Source organism: Pogoniulus pusillus, chromosome 10 (assembly GCF_015220805.1).
Source record: "Pogoniulus pusillus isolate bPogPus1 chromosome 10, bPogPus1.pri, whole genome shotgun sequence".
NCBI classification, from domain to species: Eukaryota; Metazoa; Chordata; class Aves; order Piciformes; family Lybiidae; genus Pogoniulus; species Pogoniulus pusillus.
Genome location: NC_087273.1, coordinates 8049415 through 8073149, shown reverse-complemented (window position 1 = coordinate 8073149; position 23735 = coordinate 8049415). Strand labels below are relative to the sequence as shown.

The following is a 23735-nucleotide window of genomic DNA, read 5'->3' as shown; positions in this document are numbered from 1 at the left end:
GGACATCTCAGATGAAGTTTTAGGGGTGTTTTGGTGCTCCATGGGACTGGAGAATCTCTCTTATGAGGAGAGACCTGGAGCTGTTTAGCCTGGATTAGAGCAGCCAGAGAGGAGCTTCTCAGCGCTCTGCAGGAGCTAAAGGGTGGGGAGAAAGAGGATGTGGGCAGCCTCTTGGTGGTGCCCAGCGACAGGACAAGAGGCAGCAGGCACAAACTGAAACCCAGGAGGTTCCATCTAAATATAAGGAGCAAATCCTGTGCTGTGAAGCTGCTGAAGTCCTGGAGCAGGCTGCCCAGAGAGGCTGTGGAGTCTCCTTCTCTGGTGAAATTCCAAACCTGCCTGGACGTTGGGATCCTGGGCAAGCTGCTGTGGATGCAACAAGAAGAGCAAAGGATAATCTCCATGTGTCAAGGCTCGTTTGAAATGGAAAACATTCCATGGATCATAGAATTGTTTCAATTGGAAAAGGCCTCCAAGATCACCAAGTCCAACCTAAGACCACCAGAGTCATCAAACCACCCCACACACTACTTGAACACCTCCCAGGGATGGGGCTGCACCTCCCTGGGCAGCCTCTTCCAATCCCTGACTGCTCTTGCAGCAAAGAAATTGTTCCTCATCTCCAATCTAACCCTGGCACAATTTCAGGCTGCTGCCTCTCCTTGTACCCCCTGATACTAGGGAGAAGAGATCAACCCCACCAGCTTCCATGCATTCAAGAGACCAACCCCACCAGCTTCCATGCCTTCCCTGTGCCATCTATCCAGCTCCAGGTCACAGACACTGATGTGCAGCTTTGCATGCCTGCAGCATCTCTGTGCAAGAGCAGCAGAAACAGACCCATCCAACAAATCCATCTCCAGGAAGGTCATGGTGGTTTTCCACAGCTCTGCTGACTTCCTTCAAAGCTAAGGGATCCAGGGAAATCACAGAATCAACCAGGCTGGAAGAGACCTCCAAGATCATCCAGTCCAACCTAGCACCCAGCCCTATCCAGTCAACCAGACCATGGCACTAAGTGCCTCATCCAGGCTTTGCTTGAAGACCCCGAGGGACGGTGCCTCCACCAGCTCCCTGGGCAGCCCATTCCAATGGGAAATCACTCTCTCTGTGAAGAACTTCCTCCTAACATCCAGCCTAGACCTATCCTGGCACAGAGGGGGAAAAAAACCACAGAGATGGGTTTTATTTGGCTTGAGCTGTCAGGACAGGACACACCACACAGTGTAAGACAGCCCCAGGCAGGCACTCCGCTGGTGAGCACTTCACGTGGAGAGAGTCACAGAGTTCCTACAGCATCGAACCCTGGCAGGGAAAGGCTCCGTGGGCTGCAGGCAAGCAACCCAAGGACGGTTCACAGCCACACTGCCGCAGGGGAGAGCACCCCCACGAGCCTGCCGTGGGGCTGGCGTCAGCAGCAAAGCACCCTCCGGGCTGGGGCCACCGCTGGGGCCAGAGGCGAGGCTTTGGGGAAGGGGAGGACGCGGCGGGCAAGCGAGGAGCAGCCAGGTGTCCACATCTGTGCGGCATCGGCCAGCCCATCCCGGGGCTCGGAGCATCCACTTCCTCGGCAGCAAACTTATTTCTTCTTCCTGCAGAAAGCAGAAGGAGGAGAAAGATGGGAAAGGTCCTGGGGCGAGCCAGCTCCTGCCCCAAGTGGAGGAGGAGGCATCGCTGGTGAGGACATCTGCCAGCAGCCCCCACGTTGTGCCACCGAGCCAGACACAGGCAAGCAGAGCAGCTTTGCCAGCCAGGTAGCAAAGCCTGACTGCACCTGCAGAGAGCAAACCCTGCTCCTCTCCCTCCCCAGCCCCAGCATAGTCTGCTTGGGTTGGCCAAAATGTTTCAGAGCTGCAGCCCACCCACAGGCCAGGGCCAGCAGAACCTGCACATGGGCACAAAGAACGTCCAGAAGCTGCTTTGCACAGCAGCTCTCAGCCCCTCATTACCTTGGGAATGAGGCCCCTTGGCCTCCACCAGCCCCCACCAGCCCTCCCCCCAAGAGTCCCAAGTCCTTCAAGTGCTCCTCAGGACCACAGCTGTAGAACCATGGAAGTGTGAAGGTTGGAAGAGACCACCAAGAGATCCTCAAGTCCAACCACTCACCCAGAGCCCATGGTCACAGCACTGCTGCTAAGCCACTGCCACTAAACCACATCCCTCAGCACCACATCCAGGCCTCCTTTCAACCCCTCTAGGGTTGGGGACTCCACCACCTCCCTGGGCAGCCCACCCCATGAGCAGACTCTGGCCAGGGCCACCCGAGCCAGAGGGGCTTTCCACCACGGCCACTCACGTGCTGGCGATGCGCTTCAGCAGCTTCCTCACCCAAGGGGCCTCTGGATTCACACAGAGCTTCCCTGGGGACCTCAGTTTGATTCTGGAACACAAGGACAGCTTCAGCAGGACCTGCCCCTCCGAAGGCAGGGGTTGGAGCAGGCAGGGCTGACCTGCCAGGCTCAGCTTTCATTCAAGGCACCAGCAGATCACTGCTCGTGACAGAAGGAAGCCAGGAGAGAGCCAGGGAACAGCGAGGCACAGCAGCATCACCGAGTTGTTTGGGTTGGCAAAGCCCTCTAGGGTCACTGAGGCCAACCACCAACCCACCCACAGCCATCAGAACATGTGCCCAGGTGCCAGAGACACAGCTTCCTTGAACACCTCCACCACCTCCCTGGGCAGCCTCTTCCAATCCCTGACCATTTCAGGCAGGGAGCAGAGGACAGGGGAATGGCTGCAGGAGGGAAGGGGCAGTGCTGGCCCCAGAGGAGGGGGATGGCTGCAGGAGGGAAGGGGCAGTGCTGGCCCCAGAGGAGGGGAATGGCTGCAGGAGGGAAGGGGCAGTGCTGGCCCTAGAGGAGGGGAATGGCTGCAGGAGGGAAGGGGCAGTGCTGGCCCTAGAGGAGGGGGATGGCTGCAGGAGGGAAGGGGCAGTGCTGGCCCCAGAGGAGGGAGATGGCTGCAGGAGGGAAGGGGCAGTGCTGGCCCTAGAGGAGGGGGATGGCTGCAGGAGGGAAGGGGCAGTGCTGGCCCTAGAGGAGGGAGATGGCTGCAGGAGGGAAGGGGCAGTGCTGGCCCCAGAGGAGGGAGATGGCTGCAGGAGGGAAGGGGCAGTGCTGGCCCTAGAGGAGGGAGATGGCTGCAGGAGGGAAGGGGCAGTGCTGGCCCCGGAGGTGGGAGATGGCTGCAAGAGGGAAGGGGCAGTGCTGGCCCTAGAGGAGGGAGATGGCTGCAGGAGGGAAGGGGCAGTGCTGGCCCCGGAGGTGGGAGATGGCTGCAGCAGGGAAGGGGCAGTGCTGGCCCTGCTGCTCTGCAGCAGCAAGCAGCTCTCTGCCCCACCCACGGCACTTACATGATCTCCATGCGCCTGCAGGTGCTTCCCACGGGTCTTATCTCAATGCTTTCATATCTCTTTGGGCTGATGTAGTCCGAGGTTGTCTTCACACACCTACAGTTCATGTTTCCGTTCACCTCCAGGATGGCTGAGAAAGAGATAAGGTAGCACCTGGTGGAGTTAGAGACACAGCAGCTGTCTTACAGCCAACCTGTCCCCTTCCCTGCTTTAACTGACAACATTCCAGGGACCTTGGTGAGAAACTGATCTCTGTGCCTCACCTCAGCACCCTGCTTTCACACAGCTCCTGAAAGGTGGACCAGTCCTAGCAGAGAACAGTCACAGAATTGCCTGGCTTGGAAAAGCCCTTTGAGATCATCAAATCCAACAAGTCCTTGACTAAACCATGTCCCTCAGCACCACATCTACATGACTCTAAAATCCCTCCAGGGATGGGGACTCTGTCACCTCCCTGGGCAGCCTGGGCCAGTGCTGAGAACCCTTTCAGTGAAGAAATCCTTTTTAATACCCAGCCCGAGCCTCTCGTGGTGCAACCTGAGGTCATGTCCTCAATCAGGGTCACCTCATCAGGAAAGTCTAAACCAGCCCAGAGGAGTCCCCACCTCCTCCAGTCCCTTTTGGTGCAGGTGATGCCCTCCCCTCCCACCACAAGGACAGGGAGGTGAGAGCTGTGGGTGCCACTACAAAGAGCCCAGGAGCTCACCTGTGTGGGCTGAGTGAGCCATCAGCAGCAGAAGCAGCAGCCAAGGGAGCAGGCAGGCTCCAGCGCCCATCCCTGCCGGCGCTCGCATCCCCCCGGCAGGCTCAGCCCCGGAGACGCTCTGAGGAGCAGGGTGAGGAATCAGCCCTATTTATTCAGGAGGGTCACAGAAGCAGACTGAAGCTTCGAGCTGTCACACCTGGCCAGCAGCCCATGACTAGGGGTGATGTCATCTCTCAGATGCTTGCCACAGCCGGGCCAGAGGCTGAATTTACAGCAGCGTGGATGAAAAGCAAAGGGCGCAGTGGAGTTCCCCACAGAAACAGAGGATTGTTTGGGCTGGAGGAGACCTCTAAGGTCATCGAGTTCAGGCATCAACCCAGCACCACCATGGCCACCAAACCACGTTCCCAAGTGCCATGGCCACATGCTGCTTGAATGCTTCCAGTGATGGGGGCTCCACCACCTCCTGGGCAGCCTGTGCCAGTCCCTGAGCACCTTGCTTCTGGTTAGCTGGGTCTGGACACACATCACCTCTTAGTCCCTTTAGCATTTAGCTCTCAACCACAAGAGGAGCCCAGAATAAACCCAGAGCACAGCCCCTGCACAAGCAGGGGAGTTTTGATGCCCTCAGATATTTACATATTGCTTTCTTAGGGCTTTGATTCCCCCAGGCTATTTTTGCTGTCTCTTAGGTCTGCAAACATGCCTAGCACCATGCCATGGCCATGCAACCAAGACCTCTGCTAGATGTTTCCACTGAGGCACTCCAGATCTAGCACTTAGCTGTTAAACAGCCAGGAAATGGAGGAGGTGACTGGTGTGGTAGCATCAGCAGAAGGAAAAACATTCCTACACCCCTGCACATTTACCAGCAGTGGCTTGCTTGGTTCCTCAGAAGGGAGGGACTGAGGCATCAAGAGGTTGATAAGAGTCAAGAAAAAGAGGCTGAGGGGAGAGCTGATTGCTCTCTACAGCTCCCTGAAAGGAGGTTGCAATGAGGTGAGGGTTGGTTTCTGCTCCTTAGGATCAGAAATGGCCTGAAATTGTGCCAGGGGAGGTTTAGGTTGGGGATTGAAAAGAAACTTCTTCACCGAAGGAAGTGGTTGCCTGCCTGTACTTAGCACTGGTGAGGCCACACCTTGCAGGTTTGAGCCCCTCAATCCCAGAAGGACAGCGAGGGGCTGGAGCAGGTCCAGAGAAGGGCAACCAAGCTGGTGAGGGCTCTGGAGAACAGGGCTGGTGAGGAGCAGCAGCTGAGGGTGTTTAGTTTGGAGAGAAGACTGAAGGGAGACCTCATTGCTCTCCACAGCTCCCTGAAAGGAAGCTGGAGCTGGTCTCACCTCCCTGGTCACAGAGGATACAAAGAGAGGAAATGGCCTCAGGACTCAAAGACTGGCACAGCCTGCCCAGGGAAGTAGCTGAATCTCCATTCCTGGAGGTGTTTCCAAGAGGCAGACATCATTAAATCAACCAGGCTGGAAGAGACCTCCAAGCTCATCCAGGCCAACCTAGCACCCAGCCCTATCCAATCAACCAGACCATGGCACTAAGTGCCTCAGCCAGGCTTGGCTTCAACACCCCCAGGCAGGGACAGTGACTCCACCACCTCCCTGGGCAGCCCATTCCAACGTCAATCACTCTCTCTGACAACAACTTCCTCCTAACATCCAGCCTAGACCTCCCCTGGCACAACTTGAAGCTGTGTCCCCTTCTTCTGTTGCTGCTTGCCTGGCAGCAGAGCCCAACCCCACCTGGCTACAGCCTCCCTTCAGGGAGCTGCAGACAGCAATGAGCTCTGCCCTGAGCCTCCTCTTCTGCAGGCTGCACACCCCCAGCTCCCTCAGCCTCTCCTCACAGGGCTGTGCTCCAGGCCCCTCACCAGCTTTGTTGCCCTTCTCTGGACACCTTCCAGCACCTCAACATCTCTCTTGAATTGAGGAGCCCAGAACTGGACACAGCACTCAAGGTGTGGCATGAGCAGTGCTGAGCACAGGGGCAGAATAACCTCCCTTGTCCTGCTGGCCAAGGACAAGTGTTGCTGAGGGCCAAGGTTTAGCCCCAGGCTTGCTAGAGTTAGAGAATGTTTGGACTCAGTGATCTTAAATGGCTTTTCCAACCCAAACAACTCTGTGATTCTGTGAGATGTGCAAGGATGGGAGCAGCACCCAATGCTCTCTGGGTTTGGGTGCAGCAGTGGCTACCCTGAGTCAGGCACAGTCACCAGCTGGGAAGCAGAAGGGGAAGGGGACACTCAGCCACGAAAGCGAGGCAAGGAGGAAGGAAGAGGGCAGAAGAGAAAAACCTGATGTGGTTGTGTGGCAGTGCTGTAATTCAGAGCTTTCAAATCACATCAGCATTTTGTACAGCAACAAAGTGGCAAACTGGGGGGGGGAGGGGGTGTGAAAAAGAAAACTTCTTCCTCTGAACTATCAACTACTCATCTTTCTCTGAAAAACATTGGTTTTCCTCTCAGATGGGTCCAAAAGCCTTCTGAAGACCCTGGTCACAGAATGCCAGGTTGGAAGGGACCCCAAGGATCATCTGGTCCAACCTTTCTAGGTGATGTAGTTGCAATGAGTTGGCCCAGCAGCCTGTCAGGCTGAAGCTTGAAACTGGCCAGGGCAAGGGACTCCACTGCCTCCCCCCTGGGAGATGATTTCAATGTCTGACTGTGCTCATGGGGGGGGAAAAAAATATTCTGGAGTCCAAAAGGACAAAAATAAAGCAGTGAGGAGTTCAAATCCCTGCAGATCAAGGTCACAGAGAGGCCAGAGGCAATCTCCATGAGCTGTTCCCAAAGTCCTGTGGGCCTTGCTGCTATGGCAGTGAGAAAGGAGATGGCTTTAAAACTGTTTTTTTTCCCATAGGATGCTTTGGGTTGGAAGAGACATTAAAGATCATCCTGTTCCAACCCCCTGCCATGGGCAGAGACACTTCCCACTAGCCCAAATTGCTCAAGGTCCCATCCAACCCCTGGAGAGGACATACCCACGACCTCCCTGGCCAACCTGTCCCAGCATCTCACCACCCTCCTTCATTTTGCTCACTGCTTGCCAAGTTTTCTGTTTCCTTGCAGAGAGTTATTAGCAGGAGCCCAACCCAGGAGTGGAGCATCTGATTCTGCTGGGCTGTGGCAGGGTCTCATCAAAACAACGCCTGCAAAGCGGTGGGGAAGGCAGCAGCTTGCAGGGAGAGAGGGCTGCTCACCTCTCCCTGATCTGGAGGCACCAAAAGACGGGTTTTGAAGTGTTTATGGAGTTTGTGAGCTCAGAGTGATCCTTATTGAGAGCTGGGGAAAGCCAAGAGAGGTGAAAGCAACCTTGCCCAGAGCTGGGCAGGTGAGAGGAGAGACCTGGGGGGTGCAAGCTACACTCCAAGTGTGGCCCTTCCATGAGCGAGGGAAAGCAACACCAGTGCTGGCAGTGCTTAAAGAAGTTGGTACAGGAGGAAGCTACCCCCAAGAGGCATGCAAAGGGCAGCCCAAGATAACCCATGAGCAAGAGCACACTCCAGGTGTGTGGCTACAGGGCAGGTCTCCATCTCCTCTCTACCCTGGAGAGAAGTGAGAGCTGCAGAAGCGTGGCTTGGCTGGCTGGATTTAGAGAGGTGACTTCAGAGGGGTTCTGAGTGATCAGTTGGACCACAGGCATCTTGGTTTCAGCCTGAGGCAAATGTTTACCCCCAGACCAGCGTGAGATGCTTTCACTGAGGCTGTCTTCTCCAGGGCATGTGCTGTGGCATTGCTTTGTGCTCATCCTCACCACGCTTCCTCCCTGACAGCCTTGGTGCTCATCACTTTGCACCCAGGATGAAACCCACATGTCCCTCCTGAGGAGAACAGGGGAGCCTCTTCTTCTTCACAAGCACACCCAGAGAATCACCTGAATGAGACCTTAAGGTCATTGAGTCCAACCATAACCCAGCATCTCCCTGCACACAACTGTTAGACCTTGTCCCTAAGCTCCTCATCCAACTGCCTTTTAAACACCTCCAGGGCTGGTGCCCACCAGCAGCAGCCTGCTCCAAAGCCTGAGAGCCCTCTTGGGAAAGAACCTTCTCCTTCTATCCCTCTGCAGAGGTCACCTCGGCAGCAGATGCCCTCCAGGGAGAACACAGCACTGCCAGGACTAAGGAATGCACTCACAGTGGGGCTGCAGGGAAGGAAGAGCCAGCATGGCACCCTCTGAGGTGCCCAACAGTGCCCAGGGCCTGGCCCATGCATGCTTCTGAAAGACAACCCAAAGGCTGGGCTCAGCTCTGCCATTCCAGGCAGTGGGGTGGCAGGGCAGGAACTGAAGATGAGCAGAGCCCAGGCAGTGGTTCCCTTTCAGAAGTGCCCTCCTGATTCATCTCTAGAGGCAGATTTTCACACAGAGAAGCCCAACCCTGGCTCCATCTCTGAAGCAACAGCTTGGGTTTCCCCCAGGCTGCTGGGACAGTTTGGTGAATCCCCACCACCTCACCCCAGAAGTTGTGAGGTTGCTTAGCTGCTCCAAGTGGCTTTTTTGGGGGGAGGAGGAAAAGTGAAATAGAGGTGGATGGGGTGAGGAAGGAGAACCTGACAGAGCTGCTGTAATCCCAGGGCTTCCATGTGGCCTCAATGGTGGTGGTTTTGACGTGGGACTGATGTGGGCATGGATGAACCTTGTGGTGTCTTCTCAGGAAGGAAGAGTTTGAGCCTTTGTGGGCAGCTAATGTCTGTGCATGCTGAGTGGTGAGTCTGGAAAAGGAGAAGGAGGGTGAGGCTGCAGGCAGCCTTTATCCTGCAGCTAACCACGTCCTGGATGCCAGTAAGTCAGAAGAGTGCCCCACACGTGTCGAGCTGTGGCCTCATCCAAGCCAACAGCAACTGAAATGTGCTAGAAAGCTTCTATGTTTAAGGAGGGACTTTGAAGGTGATTTAGTCACCTCCACAGTCATGAGCAAGGACACCTTCCATTAGACCACACTGCTCAAAGCTCCACCCAACCCAGCCTCCAACACCTTCAGATGTCACTCCCATGTACCTAAACCAGAGACTTACTAAAACATGATCCAAATATAGAATCACAGAATCAAGCAGGTTGGAAGAGACCTCCAAGATCATCCAGGCCAACTTAGCACCCAGCCCTGGCCAATCAACCAGACCATGGCACTAAGTGCCTCAGCCAGGCTTGGCTTCAACACCTCCAGGCACAGTGACTCCACCACCTCCCTGGGCAGCCCATTCCAATGCCAATCACTCTCTCTGACAACAACTTCCTCCTAACCTCCAGCCTAGACCTCCCCTGCCACAACTTGAAGCTGTGTCCCCTTCTTCTGTTGCTGCTTGCCTGGCAGAAGAGACCAACCCCACCTGGCCACAGCCTCCCTTCAGGTAGTTGTAGAGAGCAATGAGCTCTGCCCTGAGCCTCCTCTTCTGCAGGCTGCACACCCCCAGCTCCCTCAGCCTCTCCTCACAGGGCTGTGCTCCAGGCCCCTCACCAGCTTTGTTGCCCTTCTCTGGACACCTTCCAGCACCTCAACATCTCTCTTGAATTGAGGAGCCCAGAACTGGACACAGCACACAAGGTGTGGCCTGAGCAGTGCTGAGCACAGGGGCAGAATAACCTCCCTTGTCCTGCTGGCCACACTGCTCCTGATGCAGCCCAGGATGCCATTGGCTCTGCTGCCCACCTGGGCACTCTGCTGCCTCATCTTCAGCTACTCTCTACCAGTACCCCCAGGTCCCTTTCTTCCTGTCTGCTCTCAGCCACTCTGTCCCCAGCCTGTAGTGCTGCTTGGGGTTGTTGTGGCCAAAGTGCAGAACCCTGCACTTGTCCTTGTTCAATCTCATCCCATTGGCCTCTGCCCACCCATCCAGCCTGTCAGGGTCCCTCTGCAGGGCTCTCCTGCCCTCCAACAGCTCCACAGCTGCTCCTAGCTTGGTGTCACCTGCAAACTTTCTGATGCTGGGCTCAATCCCCTGGTCCAGATCATCAATGAAGACATGGAACAGACATCTCTCAAACATATTGAATAAATACCTCCCCAATATCTCAAACACATTGAACAAATATCTCCCAAATGCCATCAGAGCAGCCCAAAGGTCATGGTTTGAGGTACTGCTGCAGTCACCAAACCTCCTAACCCCATGAAATGTAGTGGCATCAAGCTACAGAAAGCCTCAGGCTCGTTCACCAAGGTCAAGGTTTTCCTTGGAGCTGCCAAAAAAATTGGTGATGGGAAGTGAGAGGGAAGGGAGGTGGAGCCATGTGCCAGGAGGAGACAGGTCATGGGTTTTGGCAGGGGGAAACTGGAGGTTTTACACTCCTGAGCCCCCTCTGAAAGATCATCAAAAGGCCATCACACCACAAAACAGAAGGCTGGGGAGAATGTCAAGGATCACCTCAGCCAGCTTGTCTTGGCAGAAGTATGGCCTAGATGAGGTGGCCCAGCTGGATCTTAAGTGAGCCCAGCATTAGGGACCCCACCACTTCCCTGGGAAGGTTATTCCCAAGGCTGCCTGCTCTTGCTATGAACAGTACCTCTCTTGTGTCTACCTGGAATCTCCCCCAGGAGTAACCTGTCCTCATATGGGCAGGAAATGAGGATGGAAAACCTGTCACAGCACCTCCAAACACACCAGCCAGGGATGGAGTGACACCCTGACCTGTAACAACAAGGCAGTTTCAGAGCTGAGTAGGAAATTACCTGAGGCAAGTGGAGCAGGAGGAGATGCCCCCAAAACCCCTTTGCTATGCTTGACCAGGACAAGTAGAACCCAAACCCTGACATAAATGCCACGGAGATGCCACTTGCCCTGCCCTTCTCTCAGCACCTCCACCAGCAAACACATATGGATTCTCAAGAGGCTGTGCTGGAGGCATCTGCAGCGAGCAAACCTCTTAGCCCTGCTGAAACCACCAGGTTTGCTCTGAGAGAAAGTGAACCCTGAGCACATTGCTCCTTTCTCCACAGCTCACCCAATGCTGCTTGCAGGAGAGACAAAAACTGCTGCTTTTGCTGAAGTTACACCCACCCACCCACACCCCCCCAGGAAAAACCCCAGCTGCAGCCACTTGTCACCTCTGTGGTTTGTGGTCCTTCCTCTGCTTCAAAGATAACCATGCCTTTATCTTTCTCTTCAGCTGAGACCTGAGGCAGAGCTGCACCTACACTGATTTCAGCAGGGCATGAAAACCAGCTAGAGGCATCCAGGACCAGGGCACAGCTTTTGGTTTCTCTCTTATCCTACAGAAGTTGGCTCCTCACAGCCCAGTTGGGATGCTCTCCACCCCCTTGTGCCTCCTACACCTCAAAGACACCTTCCCAACCAGGCTCTCTTCATGTATCCAAGTATGAGAAAGAACTTCTTCAGCCTCCCCCCCCCACCCAGTGTTGCATTTTAAGCAGATTTGTTCTTGTTATGCAACCAACCTTCCTTTTCCCCCCAAAACTTCTAGCCCAAATGTACCAAACATGATAGCAGGACAAGGGGAAGGGAACAAGCAACCAGGATGAGGCTTCCTGCTGGTGGTTACCCACTCAGACAGGGCTCAGCTTGAGCTCTGTTTGCACTCAGGTGCAAAGCAAATGGTGATTGCTGTGGCAGGCATCAGGTAGAGAAGAAAAATTTCAACACCAGAGCACCAGAATGAGCCAAAGCCTAGCAAAATCAGTCCAAAATCAGCTTTACAAACCACCTGTGGAGCTCACTGCCTTCAAGTGGAGGTGCAGAGAGTTGCTGGTGATGTGGCACAGGGGCAAGACCTCATTTCTGGAGATAGCAGTGGTGAAAACTCTACAAGCAGGTGAAAAAGCTGCTACAGGCACCTTCAATAGTAGGCTTCAAGTCTTTGGTCTGCTTGCCAGAAAGGGAATGCAGCCTGATCTAGGGGAGGGTGTCCCTGCCCAGGGCAGGGGGGTTGGAACTAGATGATCCTTGTGGTCCCTTCCAGCCCTGTCTGAGTCTATGATTCTATGAAGAGGGATATGTAAAAGAATGGAAGGAGAAGGGCTCAGAGCAAGGAAAAACCTCCATCAGGCTGAAGGGAAAGAAGGGAGGAGGAGGGAGCAAGGAGGGGATAGAAGGTGTTCTGAGCCCCCCAGGTCAAGAGGGACATAGAACTGCTTGAGAGAGTCCAGCACAGAGCCACAAAGATGATTAAGGGAGTGGAACATCTCTATTATGAGGAGAGCCTGAGGGAGCTGGGGCTGTGCTGCTTGGAGAAGAGGAGACTGAGAGGTGACCTCACCAAAGCTTATAAAGATGTGCAGGATGAGTGCCAGGAGGCTGGAGCCAGGCTCTGCTCAGTGATGCCCAGTGACAGGCCAAGGGGCACTGGGTGAAAGCTGAGGCAGAGGAAGCTTCATTTAAACATGAGGAGGATTTTTTTCCCCTGTGAGGGTGACAGAACGCTGGAACAGGCTGCCCAGGAGGCTTGTGGAGACTCCCTCCCTGGAGATAGTCAAAACCTGACTGGATGTGTCCCTGTGTGGTCTGCTATAGGTGATCCTGCTACAGGGGAGCTGGACTGGATGAGATGGGGAGGTCCCTTCCAGCCCCTGGCATTCTGTGATTCTGTGGAGGGAGAGGGAAGGGGAAGAGGAAGGGGAAAGGGAAGGGGAAGGGGAAGGGAGGCAGAGGGAGCGGGGAGGGGAAGGGAGGGGAGGTAATTTAGCCTTCCAGCCTCTTTGGTCAGTGCCAAGCTGTAGAGCCCCTGTGGAGCAGGGACTGGGTGCCCTCTGCTGAAGGGAAAGCAGACGTTAAGGGCATGTCAGAGCACAGCACCCGACCCCAGAGCAGGGACAGCTTCTGCCCACACTAAAGATGCAAGTGGCACCAGGAGAAAACCCCCAGGCTGCTGTGGTGATTTGCACTTGCTGCTAGAGAAGGTTGCTGCAGAAATAACCCTGATGCCCTCGAGTTTCACCACCTGCAGGTCTCCACTTGTCTCAAAGCTGAGTTAATCCAAGATGAGCCCCACATGGAGCAGAGAAGCAGCTTTGTCCTTCCTGGAACAGCAGCAAGACCCATCCTGCTTGGCACAGAGGGTGTGAAGCAGGGATAAAAGCTAAAGGGGTGCTGCTGGTGGTGGCCTGGCCCTGGAGCTCAGCTCTCCACACATTTGCATGTGGCTGAAGGAACCAGTCTAGACCCGCAGGTGCTGCTGAGCCAGCCAGCGCCGTTAGCCATTTGCATGGGCACCCGCAGGGGGGCAGCTTGGCCCCTCCGCCTAGGGGGAGGTCCACCAGGAGCTGAAATGAGGCTGGGTTGTGACAGGCAGAGAAGCAGTAAGCTGCAAGCTGGTGTGTCCTAGGTGAGCTGTGCCTGCTGCCATGGCCTTGCTGCTCTGGGCGTGCAGCTGGTGCAGTCACACAGCTTCACAGGCTGGAAGGGACCTCCAGACACCATGGAGTCTAACCCCCCTGCCAAGGCAGCAGCACCTGGCATCCAGGGATGCATCCAGCTGGCTTTTGAAGGTCTGCAGAGAAGGAGACTCCACAACCTCTCTGGGCAGCCTGTTCCTGTGCTCTGCCACCCTCGCTGGAAAGAAGTTTCTCCTCATGTTAAGGTGGAACCTTCTGTGTTCCAATTTGCAGCCATTGCTCCTTGGCTTATTGCTGCTGGCCACTTCAAGCTGATGTTCCCCACTTCTCCACTGACTCCTGCTTCTAGCACTCAAGGAGTGGTCCAGGTCTGATTACAATGGCTAGGTCAAAACAGCTCCTGGCAAAATCCCCAACTAGCTCTAGCCTGCACTTCACAGAGGCACAGACTGCATCAGGCTAGAAGGGACCCTCAAAGGTCATCTTGTCCAAGCCCCCTGCACTCAATAGGGACACCTCCAACTGGTGAGGGGCCTGGAGCACAGCCCTGTGAGGAGAGGCTGAGGTAGCTGGCGGTGTGCAGCCTGCAGAAGAGGAGGCTCAGGGCAGAGCTCATTGCTGTCTACAACTGCCTGGAGAGAGGCTTTAGCCAGGTGGGGTTGATCTCTTCTGCCAGGCAAGCAGCAACAGAACAAGGGGACACAGCCTCAAGTTGTGCCAGGGGAGGTCTAGGCTGGATGTCAGGAGGAAATTGTTGTCAGAGAGAGTGATTGCATTGGAATGGGCTGCCCAGGGAGGTGGTGGAGTCTCTGTGCCTGGAGGTGTTGAAGCCAAGCCTGACTGAGGCACTTAGTGCCATGATCTGGTTGACTGGATAGGGCTGGGTGCTAGGTTGGCCTGGATGAGCCTGGAGGTCTTTCCCAGCCTGCTTGATTCTATGATTCTAACTAGATCAGGCTGCCTAGGGCCACATTGAATCTGACCTTGAAGGTCTGCAGAGATGGGGCCTCAAGCACACACCTGGGCAGCCCATCAGAGGATGAGCAGTTCCCAGCAAAGGCAAAGGTGGCCTCCACAGCCCCTGGGATAAAGAGGATGCTGCAGCCATGGTGAGCATGCTCCAGCTCAGGAGGTTGCTCCAACAGAGAGGAGCAGCTAAATCAGATTGGCAGGATTCTATCCTGGTTGGGTGACTTGTTTAGGCAAACACTCAGCCTACCACCAAGCTCCCAAGGAGTGCTGTGGCAAGGTCTCCTTCCCCTTCTCCTCAGGGTCTGACACTTCCATAAACACAGCTGGAAGCTGGCAGGCTTGCTGTGAGTGGGATCTTTTGTGTTCCTCCGAGTACTGGTGGTTGCCATTTGAGTTGAGGCAGGAACTAAGCTGTCCCCACCTTGTCTGGCTCATGGAATAACCCATAACTGTTATTGCTGGTGAAGCTAAACATGGCCTTGACCCATTTTCTGCTGGTTAAGCCAGCAGGCAGTAGCTCATCTTTAGAAAACACTGCCTCTTGCTTTCCAGCTTGACATAAATGCCCTCAAGCACAACAGTCGACCTCCCTGGTGTCTGGTGGCTCATCTGCACTTCACACCTATGTGTTAGTGACTCAGTTCCCATCTCCTTCCAGCCTCTCTGGGTTTGGCTGACATTTGTCTCCACTGGTTTCCACCTGGTCCAAGCAGCATTGCAGCAGGTTGGCATTTCCCTCTGCCCAAGAAGTGTTCAGTTCCTCCACCCTGCTGGCAAACTTCACAACCACACATGACACTCAGCTCCCCACCTCAAAGCAGGGTCTTGCCTGATGAGCTCTGGTCTGATTGAGCAACCCAAAAGGTGACAGAAGCTAGCTGAAGGGTTGGTAAATCCCTACTGTCCACAGGGCCCACTTCTCTGAGCTGGAATTTCACATAGATGACAGCCTGGGATGAGCTACCTACAGGACAGGATGCCAATCTGTAGGCTGCAGGGAACTTTGCAAGTAGGTGGGTGCAAGGATGATCAGCTAAGTGGACCACAAGATGAGCCACAGTCCCACTCTGAAGTAAAGAGATGTAGGAAAACCATCAGGATCTGCTGTGAAGAGCTGGTACCATTGAAGTGACAGGGTCAAGGCAGAAGGACATGCCCAGCTACCTCTGAGAGCCTCACGAGCTTCATGTGCTGGGCATTCCATGCTGCTCCAAGTCCTAGACCTGCTGGCAGCCAGGCAAAGAAGCTGAGAGCCCAGCCTGGAGCACCAAATTGTGCTGCTTTTGGAAGAGCCAAGTGGTGGGGCAGGACAGGGACCCATGGTCCCAGCTGCAGACAGGCACAGCTGAATGCTTGCCATCCTGCTGAGGGGCTGCTGCCAAGGTCCAGGGAGGTCCAGGAGGGGTAGGAGGCTTCCCAGCTACTTAAAGTTACTAGAAGAAGGATGAGATACATGGGAGATGGCTGTGGGGATGGGATAATGCATGGCCTCACCTCCCAGGACACCTCAGTCACATTAAGCCATGGTTGCCCATCCATGCTCCCCTCCCAGGTGGGCTACTGAGAGATGATGTTCCTGGCTGTGGTCCCAACCCCAGTGCAGCACAGCACACTCAAGAACATCACTTCTGCCATGAGCACTTCATAGAAGTGATGAGGTTGGCAGAGACCTTTGAGATCATCTTGTTCAACCACTGGCCCAGAGCTCACAGTCCCACCACTGCTGCTGAGCCACTGCCACCAAACCACATCACTCAGCACCAGTTTCAGCTCTAGTTTCAACCCCTCCAGCCATGGGGGCTCCACCACTTTCCTGGGCAGCCTGGTCCAGTGCTTGAGAACCTTATCTGGGAAGAAATCTTTCCTAACCTCCAACCTGGCACAACTTGAAACCATTTCCTCTTGTCCTGCCACTTGCTGCATGTGAGAAGAGACCAAACCCCCACCTCCCTGCAACCTCCTCTGGGGCAGTTGCTCTTCATATCCTGACACAGCAGAAATGGACCCAAACTTGACCATCAGACTTGAGTTTCCATCTGGAGTTGTTGCTTTCATTAATGTCCACTTACTGCCTCAAGGCCTTTCCTGACCCTCTTTTTGTCAGCTGTCTCCCCACCTCTTCTCCTTAGGGAAGATGCTTTCCCCACCTTTCCCTCCATCCCAGGCCACCACAGGAGTTAGATTCAAACAGAAATGCCAGACAAGAGCAACTGTTCTCTACCAGAGAGTAGAAGTACACAGGGCTGGGAGGGGAACCCCAGGTCCCCACCAAGAAGGAACCACATGGCTGCTGCAGCACCAACATCTTTGGAGGAGATGAGCAGCCCTCCCAGCCCCTGGAAAGCCCCTTCTCAACTGTTCCACTTGAGCCCAGCACCCCTGAGTCAGCACTTTGGGCATCAGAGCCTTGAGAGTGATGCTGAGCCAACGCAGCTACCCAGAGATGGTCTCAACAGAGAAGGAGAACCTGAAGCCTGACTTCTGCAAGGGACAGCAAAGAGAATCGATACTGAAAGGAGCTGTCTGGCAGCTAACATAATCCCTCAGCTGTGGGGGGATGAAAGAAATGAGCTCAAAGCTGGAAGCAAGCTCTCACCTGCTGGGTGGAAACAGGGAGGCAGATGAAAGGGTGGAGAAGAAAAGCTTGGGGAGATAGAGGAAAGTGAAGCCAAGAAGCACCAACCCATAGGAACCATAAAGCCTGCTGTGATCTTCCCTTGGCTTTTATCTCAGTTGCTGTGTACAACACACACCCTGACACACAAGGCCAAGCTTGATGGGACCCTGAGCGACCAGCTCCAGCTGGAGATGTCCCTGCTGACTGCCTTCAGGGGTCCCTTCCAGCCCAGAACGTTCCATGGTTCTAGGGGAGGCACTTGGGAAGATGCCTGCCCAAGACCACAACATCTCCTCGCTGTAACAAAAGGAGGGACTTTGCTTCTGCCTCTGAGGGTGGGAGTGGGGAATGAGGGCAGCTGAAACAGCTGCATAGTGCAGACACAGGGTTTAGACTTGGCAGGGCAGAAATGAGCTCTCTGTAAAGAAACCAGTGGCAGTGATACTGCAGGGTCTGTGGACACAGTCTCAAGTTGTGCCAGGGTAGGTATAGGCTGGATGTTAGGAAGAAGTTCTTCACAGAGAGAGTGATTTCCCATTGGAATGGGCTGCCCAGGGAGGTGGTGGAGGCACTGTCCCTGGGGGTCTTCAAGAAAAGCCTGGCTGAGGCACTTAGTGCCATGGTCTAGTTGATTGGATAGGGCTGGGTGATAGGTTGGACTGGATGATCTTGGAGGTCTCTTCCAACCTGGTTGATTCTATGATTCTATGACAGCGAGTCAAAGCCCTTCTCCTTTAACCTCACAGAACGGCAGGAGTTGGAGGTGACCTTTGGAGACCACCTTAGTCCAAACTGCCTGCTAGAGCAGGGTCACCTGAGGTACATGACACTGGAACACATCAAGGCAGATTTTGAATGCCTCCAGAGAAGGAGGCTCCACAACACCTCTGGGCAGCCTGGTTCAGTGCTCTGCCACCTTCAAAGTGAAGCAGTTTTTCCTCATCCTTACATGTAACCTCCTGTGTTCCAGTTCTGCTGCCCCTTGACCTGCTGCTGGACACCACCGAAGAGAGTCCAGCCCCAGCCTCATGACCTCCACACCCTTTGTCACAGTCATCTGAGCCGATAAGCCTCACCCATATCAACTTCCCAGCTTTCCCTCCCTGCAGCCACAACTCAGTGCAGAGCTCCAACTAAGCCAAGAGTAGCCCAGCCCAGCCTGAAGGCAGTGGCAGTCCTCTGCTCTGTGTTTCAGCAGCCCAAGCTTGCCAGAAGGCCACTTTAAGGGAATGATTCCCCAGCTTCCATTTCCTTTGATGTCCCTCTGCACTAGCTCTTTGTGAATCCTGGTGCCTTCAGAGGGAGGTTCTCCTCTTCCTCTACTCTGACCTGGTGAGGCCACATCTGGAGTGTTGTATCCAGTTTTGGACTCCTCAGTTCAAGAAGAGCAGGGACTTGCTGCAGAGGGTACAGAAAAGAGCTAAAAAGATGACAGAGGGACTGGAACTGCTCTGTGATGAGGAAAGACTGAGAGAATTTGGGCTGTTTCGTTTGGAGAAGAGCAGCCTGAGGGAGATCTCATCAATGCTGATCAGTACTTCAGGGCTGGGTGACAGGAGAACAGGAGCAGGCTTTGTTCAGTGGTGCCCTGTGGCAGAACAAGGGGTAACAGGCACAGACTTGACCATAAGAAGTTCCATCTAAACATGAGGAGGAGCTTCTTTAACCTAAGTGTGCTGGAGCAGGCTGCCCAGAGAGGTGGTGGGGTCTCCACCTCTGGAGAGATTCCAAACCCACCTGGCTGTATTCCTGTCTGCCCTCCCCTATCTGGCCTTGCCTTGGCAGTGAGGTTGGACTGGATGATCACCAGAGGTCCCTTCCAACCCCTGTCACTGTGATGCTGTGATGGAGGTTGACATCCCCTGGTGGCCAGAGCCCCATTTGCTGGTTTACTCCGTTCCGCTGCTCTTAAGGCTGTGAGCTGTAGTAACTCAAACAGTTTGTGCAACACAGCTACAGACACCCAGGAAGGAAACACATCAGAACTTCCCCCAAGCCCTTCCCAGCAGCTGCAGGTGTCTGCTGCTCACCAGTTCTGCGAGCAGCTGCTGGAAAGGGAAGCTCAGCACCAGCAGAGAGCAGCAGACACCAGCCCTGTGGGCAGCACAGCAAGGGAAATAGGCTAGGGAGAACTTCACACAGCTCAAGTCCAGGTCTCAGAATCACCGAATGCAGCGGGGTGGAAGGGAACTCTGGAGAACACCGAATCCAACCCCCCTGCCAGAGCAGGATCCCTCAGGAACACACCCAGCTGGGGCCTTGGAAGTCTGCAGACATGGAGATTCCACCACCTCTCAGGGCAGCCTGCTCCAGGGAATCTGCCATCCTCTGAGTAAAGAAGCTCCTCCTCATGTTTAGGGAGAACTTCCTGCAGCCAAGTTTGTGTCCTGTCACTGAACACCACTGAGAAGAGTGTGGCCTCAGCTTCCTAACACCTACCCCTCAGGTCATAGGCAGAAGAGTCCAGGCAAAGCTGACTGGGACCAGGCAGCTGTACAGGGAGACTCAGCCTGCACAGGCAGAGTTTTGCTGCCTCTATGGGTGTTACATGGGGGTAACAAACCCCTTCTCATCACAGAGGGCTTTTTTCCACTCCCCTCTTCAAAAAAACCCAACGGTTTTCAGAGGTGTTTCTGGCCCAGCAGCTCTCCATTTCCAGTTTGTCATTTCTCTTGGTGACTGCAGTGCCACAGAAGTGGAGCTGCCCAGTGCCATCAGACCTGAGCACAGCTGGGTGCTGCACAAAGACAAGTGAGGTGTCCCAAGGAATCACAGAGTCATAGACTCAGTCAGGGTTGGAAGGGACCACAAGGAGCAGCCAGTTCCAACCCCCTGCCATGCCCAGGGACTCCCTACCCTAGGTCAGGCTGCCCACAGCCTCATCCAGCCTGGCCTTAAACACCTCCAGCCTTGGGGCCTCGACCACCTCCCTGGGCAACCCATTCCAGCCTCTCACCACTTTCATGCTCAACAACTTCCTGCTCATGTCCAACATGAACCTACCCATCTCCTGCTTTGCTCCATTCCCTCTAGTCCTGGCACTGCCTGAGAGTCTCAAAAGTCCCTCCCCAGCTTTTTTGTAGCCCCCTTCAAATCCTAGAAGGCCACATTAAGATCACCTGGGAGCCTCCTCTTCTCCAGCCTGCACAGCCCCAACTATTTCAGTCTGTGCTCACAGCAGAGCTGCTGCAGCCTCTGAGCATCCTCCTGGCCCTGCTCTGGACACACTCCAGCATCTCCACATCCCTCTTGTAATGGGGGCTCCAGAACTGGATGCAGTACTCTGGGGGGCTCCCACCAGAGCAGAGTAGAGGGGGTGAATGGGATGCAGCTGAGAAGGACTGAGTGTTGGGGTGGGAATAAACAGGAAACTCGAGGCTGGGGAAGGAAAATAAGAAGGAAAGGGGTGAGATGAAGGAGAGCTTCTTCCTTTCACAGACAGAGGTTAGGGCTCTTTGCTCAGTTCCCAGGCAAGAGTGGGAGCAACCTGTGGAACTGGCTTGTCTTGATGCTCTGCAGCAAAGCAGAGTTTAGGGTAGGTTTTTGGGTGGGGAGAGGCACAGAGGCATCCTGGCAATCTAGAAAGGCAGGTTAGACCCTACGAGACCCTGCAGCAATGTAAAGGAGCCTTCCTTTGAGGCAGGCTGCTGCACAAAGCAGCAATCACTCCAGAAGATGAGGAGGAGAGGTAGATGTGGGCAGAAATCTTTCCTTCTCCTGCCACTGCTGGGGACTGGCTGAAGTCTACAGTGTGGGACAGGAAAACAGCCTGAAGCCAACACAGTGCTCTGGAGAGATGGAGCCGTTCCAACGGGACAAAAGGCACAGGACCATCTGTGGGTGGAACGAGGAGGCTGGAGAGCAAAGCACCAGGAGTGGAGCAATCACACAGCACTGTGCCTGCTGCAGAGCCACCAGTAGCAAGCAGAAAATACTTCCCATGGCCTGTCAGGGACAGGGAGTGCTGGCACTGTCCTGGGGAGGCCAGAAGGAAAGGGACACTCCTACACAGCTCCACCATCACCAATGCATGTAGAGGTTGTGGGGAAGGGAAGCAAACGTGGATCAGCAAACTCAAGACCCACACTGTGGCGTAGGCAGAGGATCACAGAAGCAGAGGATGGTTTGGGCTGGAAGGGACCTTAAAGATCATCCAGTTCCAACCCCCTGCTGTGGGCAGAGACACCTCCCACTAGCCCAGGTCACTCCAGGCTTCATCCAACCTGACTTCGAACACCTCCAGGGAGGGGACATTCACTACCTCCCTGGGCAACCTGCTCCAGTATCTCCCCACCCTCACTGGCAAGAATTTCTTCCTCATCTCCAGTCTCAATCTGCACTCCTCAAGCTTCAATCCATGCCCTCTCTGCTCCTCAAAAGGCTTTTTTCCCCATAGGTGTGGCAGAGACACAGGCTCCCTGCTTGCAGGTTGGTCTGAGGTTAGGCAGAAGGTGACTAACCCTAGGAGAGGCTGGGGGAGGAAGATGCAAGTGTGCTGCTGCTGCTGCTTGTGCAAACACCCTGATGGATGAGCAACTCAGAAACCCCCTCAGAAACTGAGGCCACCTCCAGGGAAGTATCAGCTGGGTAGGGCAAATAGCTGTGGTGTTCCCTGCGAGGAGGTGGATCTGGTGATGGCTTGGGAGCATGACACAGATGTGTAACCACACTTGCACCTTCACCTCGATTTGCCCTCGTCTAAAGGAGAGGAAGAGGGAAAAGAGGCAGGCAGGACTTTCTGCCTGGGGTTTGTAGCTGCTGGTGGAGAGGTCCTCGTGGGGAGAGGCTGGCAAGAAAGCAAGGCAGAGCAGTGATGGGGACAAAATAGGGCAGACTTGCCTTGGAGATGTGTACATCACAAAATGTGTTGTGGAGGGATAAGAGGGAATGGACTGAAGCTTGAGGAGAGATTTAAAGGTGAGACATTATTGACAGTGAGAGTAGGGAGACACTGGAACAGGCTGCCCAGGGAGGTTGTGAATGTCCCCTCCCTGGAGGTGTTCAAAGTCAGGTTGGATGAAGCCTCGAGTGGGAGGTGTCCCTGCCCATGGCAGGGGGGCTGGAACTGGATGATCTTTAAGGTCCCTCCCAACTCAAGTCACTCTGCAATTCAATGATTCTTTCAATATGTCCCAAGCAGTGGCAGTCAACCACAGTGAGTGCCCCACACCTCCATAACAGGGTACAGAGGATCACAGAATGGTTTCAGTTGGAAAAGACCTCCAAGATCACCCAGTCCAGCCATCAACCCAACACCACCATGGCCACTAAACCCTGGCCCAAAGTGCCATGGTGACACAGTTCCTGAACCTCTCCAGGGATGGGGACTCCACCACCTCCCTGGGCAGCCTGTTCCAATCCCTGAGGACACTTGCACCAAAGACATTTTCCCTCATCTCCAACCTAACCCTCCTCTGGCACAATCTCAGGCCATTGTCTCTCCATTTATCACCTGAGACTAGGGACAAATAATCTGCAGGTCCTGTGTTTGAGCCTGTGGTTTCTTTGGCTTCTTCAGGGGATTAAATAGAAGGAAACAAAAAGGGCAGGCTGAATTTTTTCAGTCCTTAATGGCAGCCTTAATCACCTATTTGCCCTTTCACTCTTCCTCACTGTTCTGGGTGGCTGGAGCAGGCAGACTCTGCTTCTTCTGCAAGTGGTATCCTCTTTATCGTGGCCAAGATGAAAGGAGCTGAAGGGCTGTGTCTGTGCTGCAAAGCTACCAGCAAGCAGGAGAAGGCTGACTGCAGAGTGCCTTCAGCCCTGGGGGCTGTGGGAAATGGGTCACTGCGAACACGGCAGCAGAATGAAAAGAGAGAGGCAGAGAGGAACCTTCTCAGCCTGCATTTGGGTTTGTTCTGTTGATCCTTAATGCCAAACTGCTTCCTGACTGGAGGGATTGACAGGTGCTGAAAAGGCTTGCTGCAAAGAGGGGAGAGAGCAGCAGAACTGAGGGGAAAGAGAATTCCTGGGACCTTTGGGGACTTCTAGAAATGGGCTTCCCCCTCTCCAGAAGCATGACTTAGAATCACAGAACGGTCTGGGTTGGAAGGGACCTCCAAAGGTCATCCAGCCCAACCCCCAGGGACATCCTCCACTAGAGCAGGTTGCTCAGAGTGCTGTTGAGCCTCACCTTGACTGTTTCCAGTGATGAGACCTCAACCACCTCCCTGGGCAACCTGTTCCAGTGCTCCACCACCCTCATGGTAAACTTTCTACCTGATGGTGAAAACTCACCTTGCACCTTGTAACATCTTCTCCTTGCGCTCCAAGGCTACTTCTCCTGGCAGGGAGGGTGCAGCATGAACTCCTCTGGCCCACAGTGCATTCTCTGGTGGAGGAAACTCACTCACTGCCCTCGAACCCTGCACTGCTGCTCAGAGCTTGTGAAAGTCAACCCTGGAAATTACTGCAGAGAGGGGATAACAGACACCTGTAGGGAAGCAGTCAGGGGGTAATGTGCTGTTAACTTACTCTAATTAGCTCAATTCATCTCCTCCTGCTGCCAATCAGCGGAGCGCTGAGGAATGACTGAAGCAAGAACCTTCCTGGCTACCAGGTGGAAGTGCTTCAGAAGGAACTGGGCAGCATACTAGCTCCTGGCTGAGCCCAGCTGGAGACCTTAACCTCACAGTGAGCTTCGGGAAACCTGGTGGCCACGTTTGTCAGCAGAGAGGACCCCGGGAACAGAGTTCTGGTTGCAGAGATGACACAGCTCCTGCTTCAGTGCTCCTCTTGCAGTGGTTGGACTTCAGGATGTAAGGGGTTTGGAACAGGCTGCCTAGGGAGGTGGTGGA

The 23735-nt window shown here is 54.6% G+C and overlaps 1 protein-coding gene across 4 annotated transcripts; it reads right to left on the bottom strand.

Annotated features, from left to right (window-relative positions):
* Positions 1-1171: 1171 nt before the first annotated feature.
* Positions 1172-23386, bottom strand: LOC135178971 (interleukin-8-like). 4 transcript variants are annotated; one of them, XM_064150400.1, is made up of 6 exons: positions 23176-23386; positions 8617-8778; positions 4059-4176; positions 3353-3482; positions 2297-2380; positions 1172-1592 (listed from the first exon to the last, which is right to left on the bottom strand). In XM_064150400.1, the coding sequence occupies exons 2-6, from the start codon at positions 8647-8649 to the stop codon at positions 1580-1582; spliced, it is 378 nt and encodes a 125-aa protein (XP_064006470.1). In that variant the 5' UTR covers positions 8650-8778; positions 23176-23386; the 3' UTR covers positions 1172-1579. The 4 variants fall into 4 exon arrangements, with proteins under 4 accessions (XP_064006470.1, XP_064006473.1, XP_064006471.1 ...); XM_064150403.1 differs by having other exon boundaries at positions 4059-4202; positions 23176-23384; XM_064150401.1 differs by lacking the exon at positions 8617-8778 and having other exon boundaries at positions 4059-4202; positions 23176-23384.
* Positions 23387-23735: the final 349 nt, after the last annotated feature.

Excerpts from the sequence above, each read along its gene's own strand:
- LOC135178971 (XM_064150400.1), bottom strand. The coding sequence starts at position 8,649 with ATGGAAGCCCTGGGATTACAGCAGCTCTGTCAG. Across the intron at positions 4,177-8,616 it reads GATTACAGCAGCTCTGTCAG|AGCGTCTCCGGGGCTGAGCC; the intron begins GTTCTCCTTCCT and ends CCTGCTCCTCAG. Across the intron at positions 3,483-4,058 it reads GGCTCACTCAGCCCACACAG|CCATCCTGGAGGTGAACGGA; the intron begins GTGAGCTCCTGG and ends TCTCTTTCTCAG.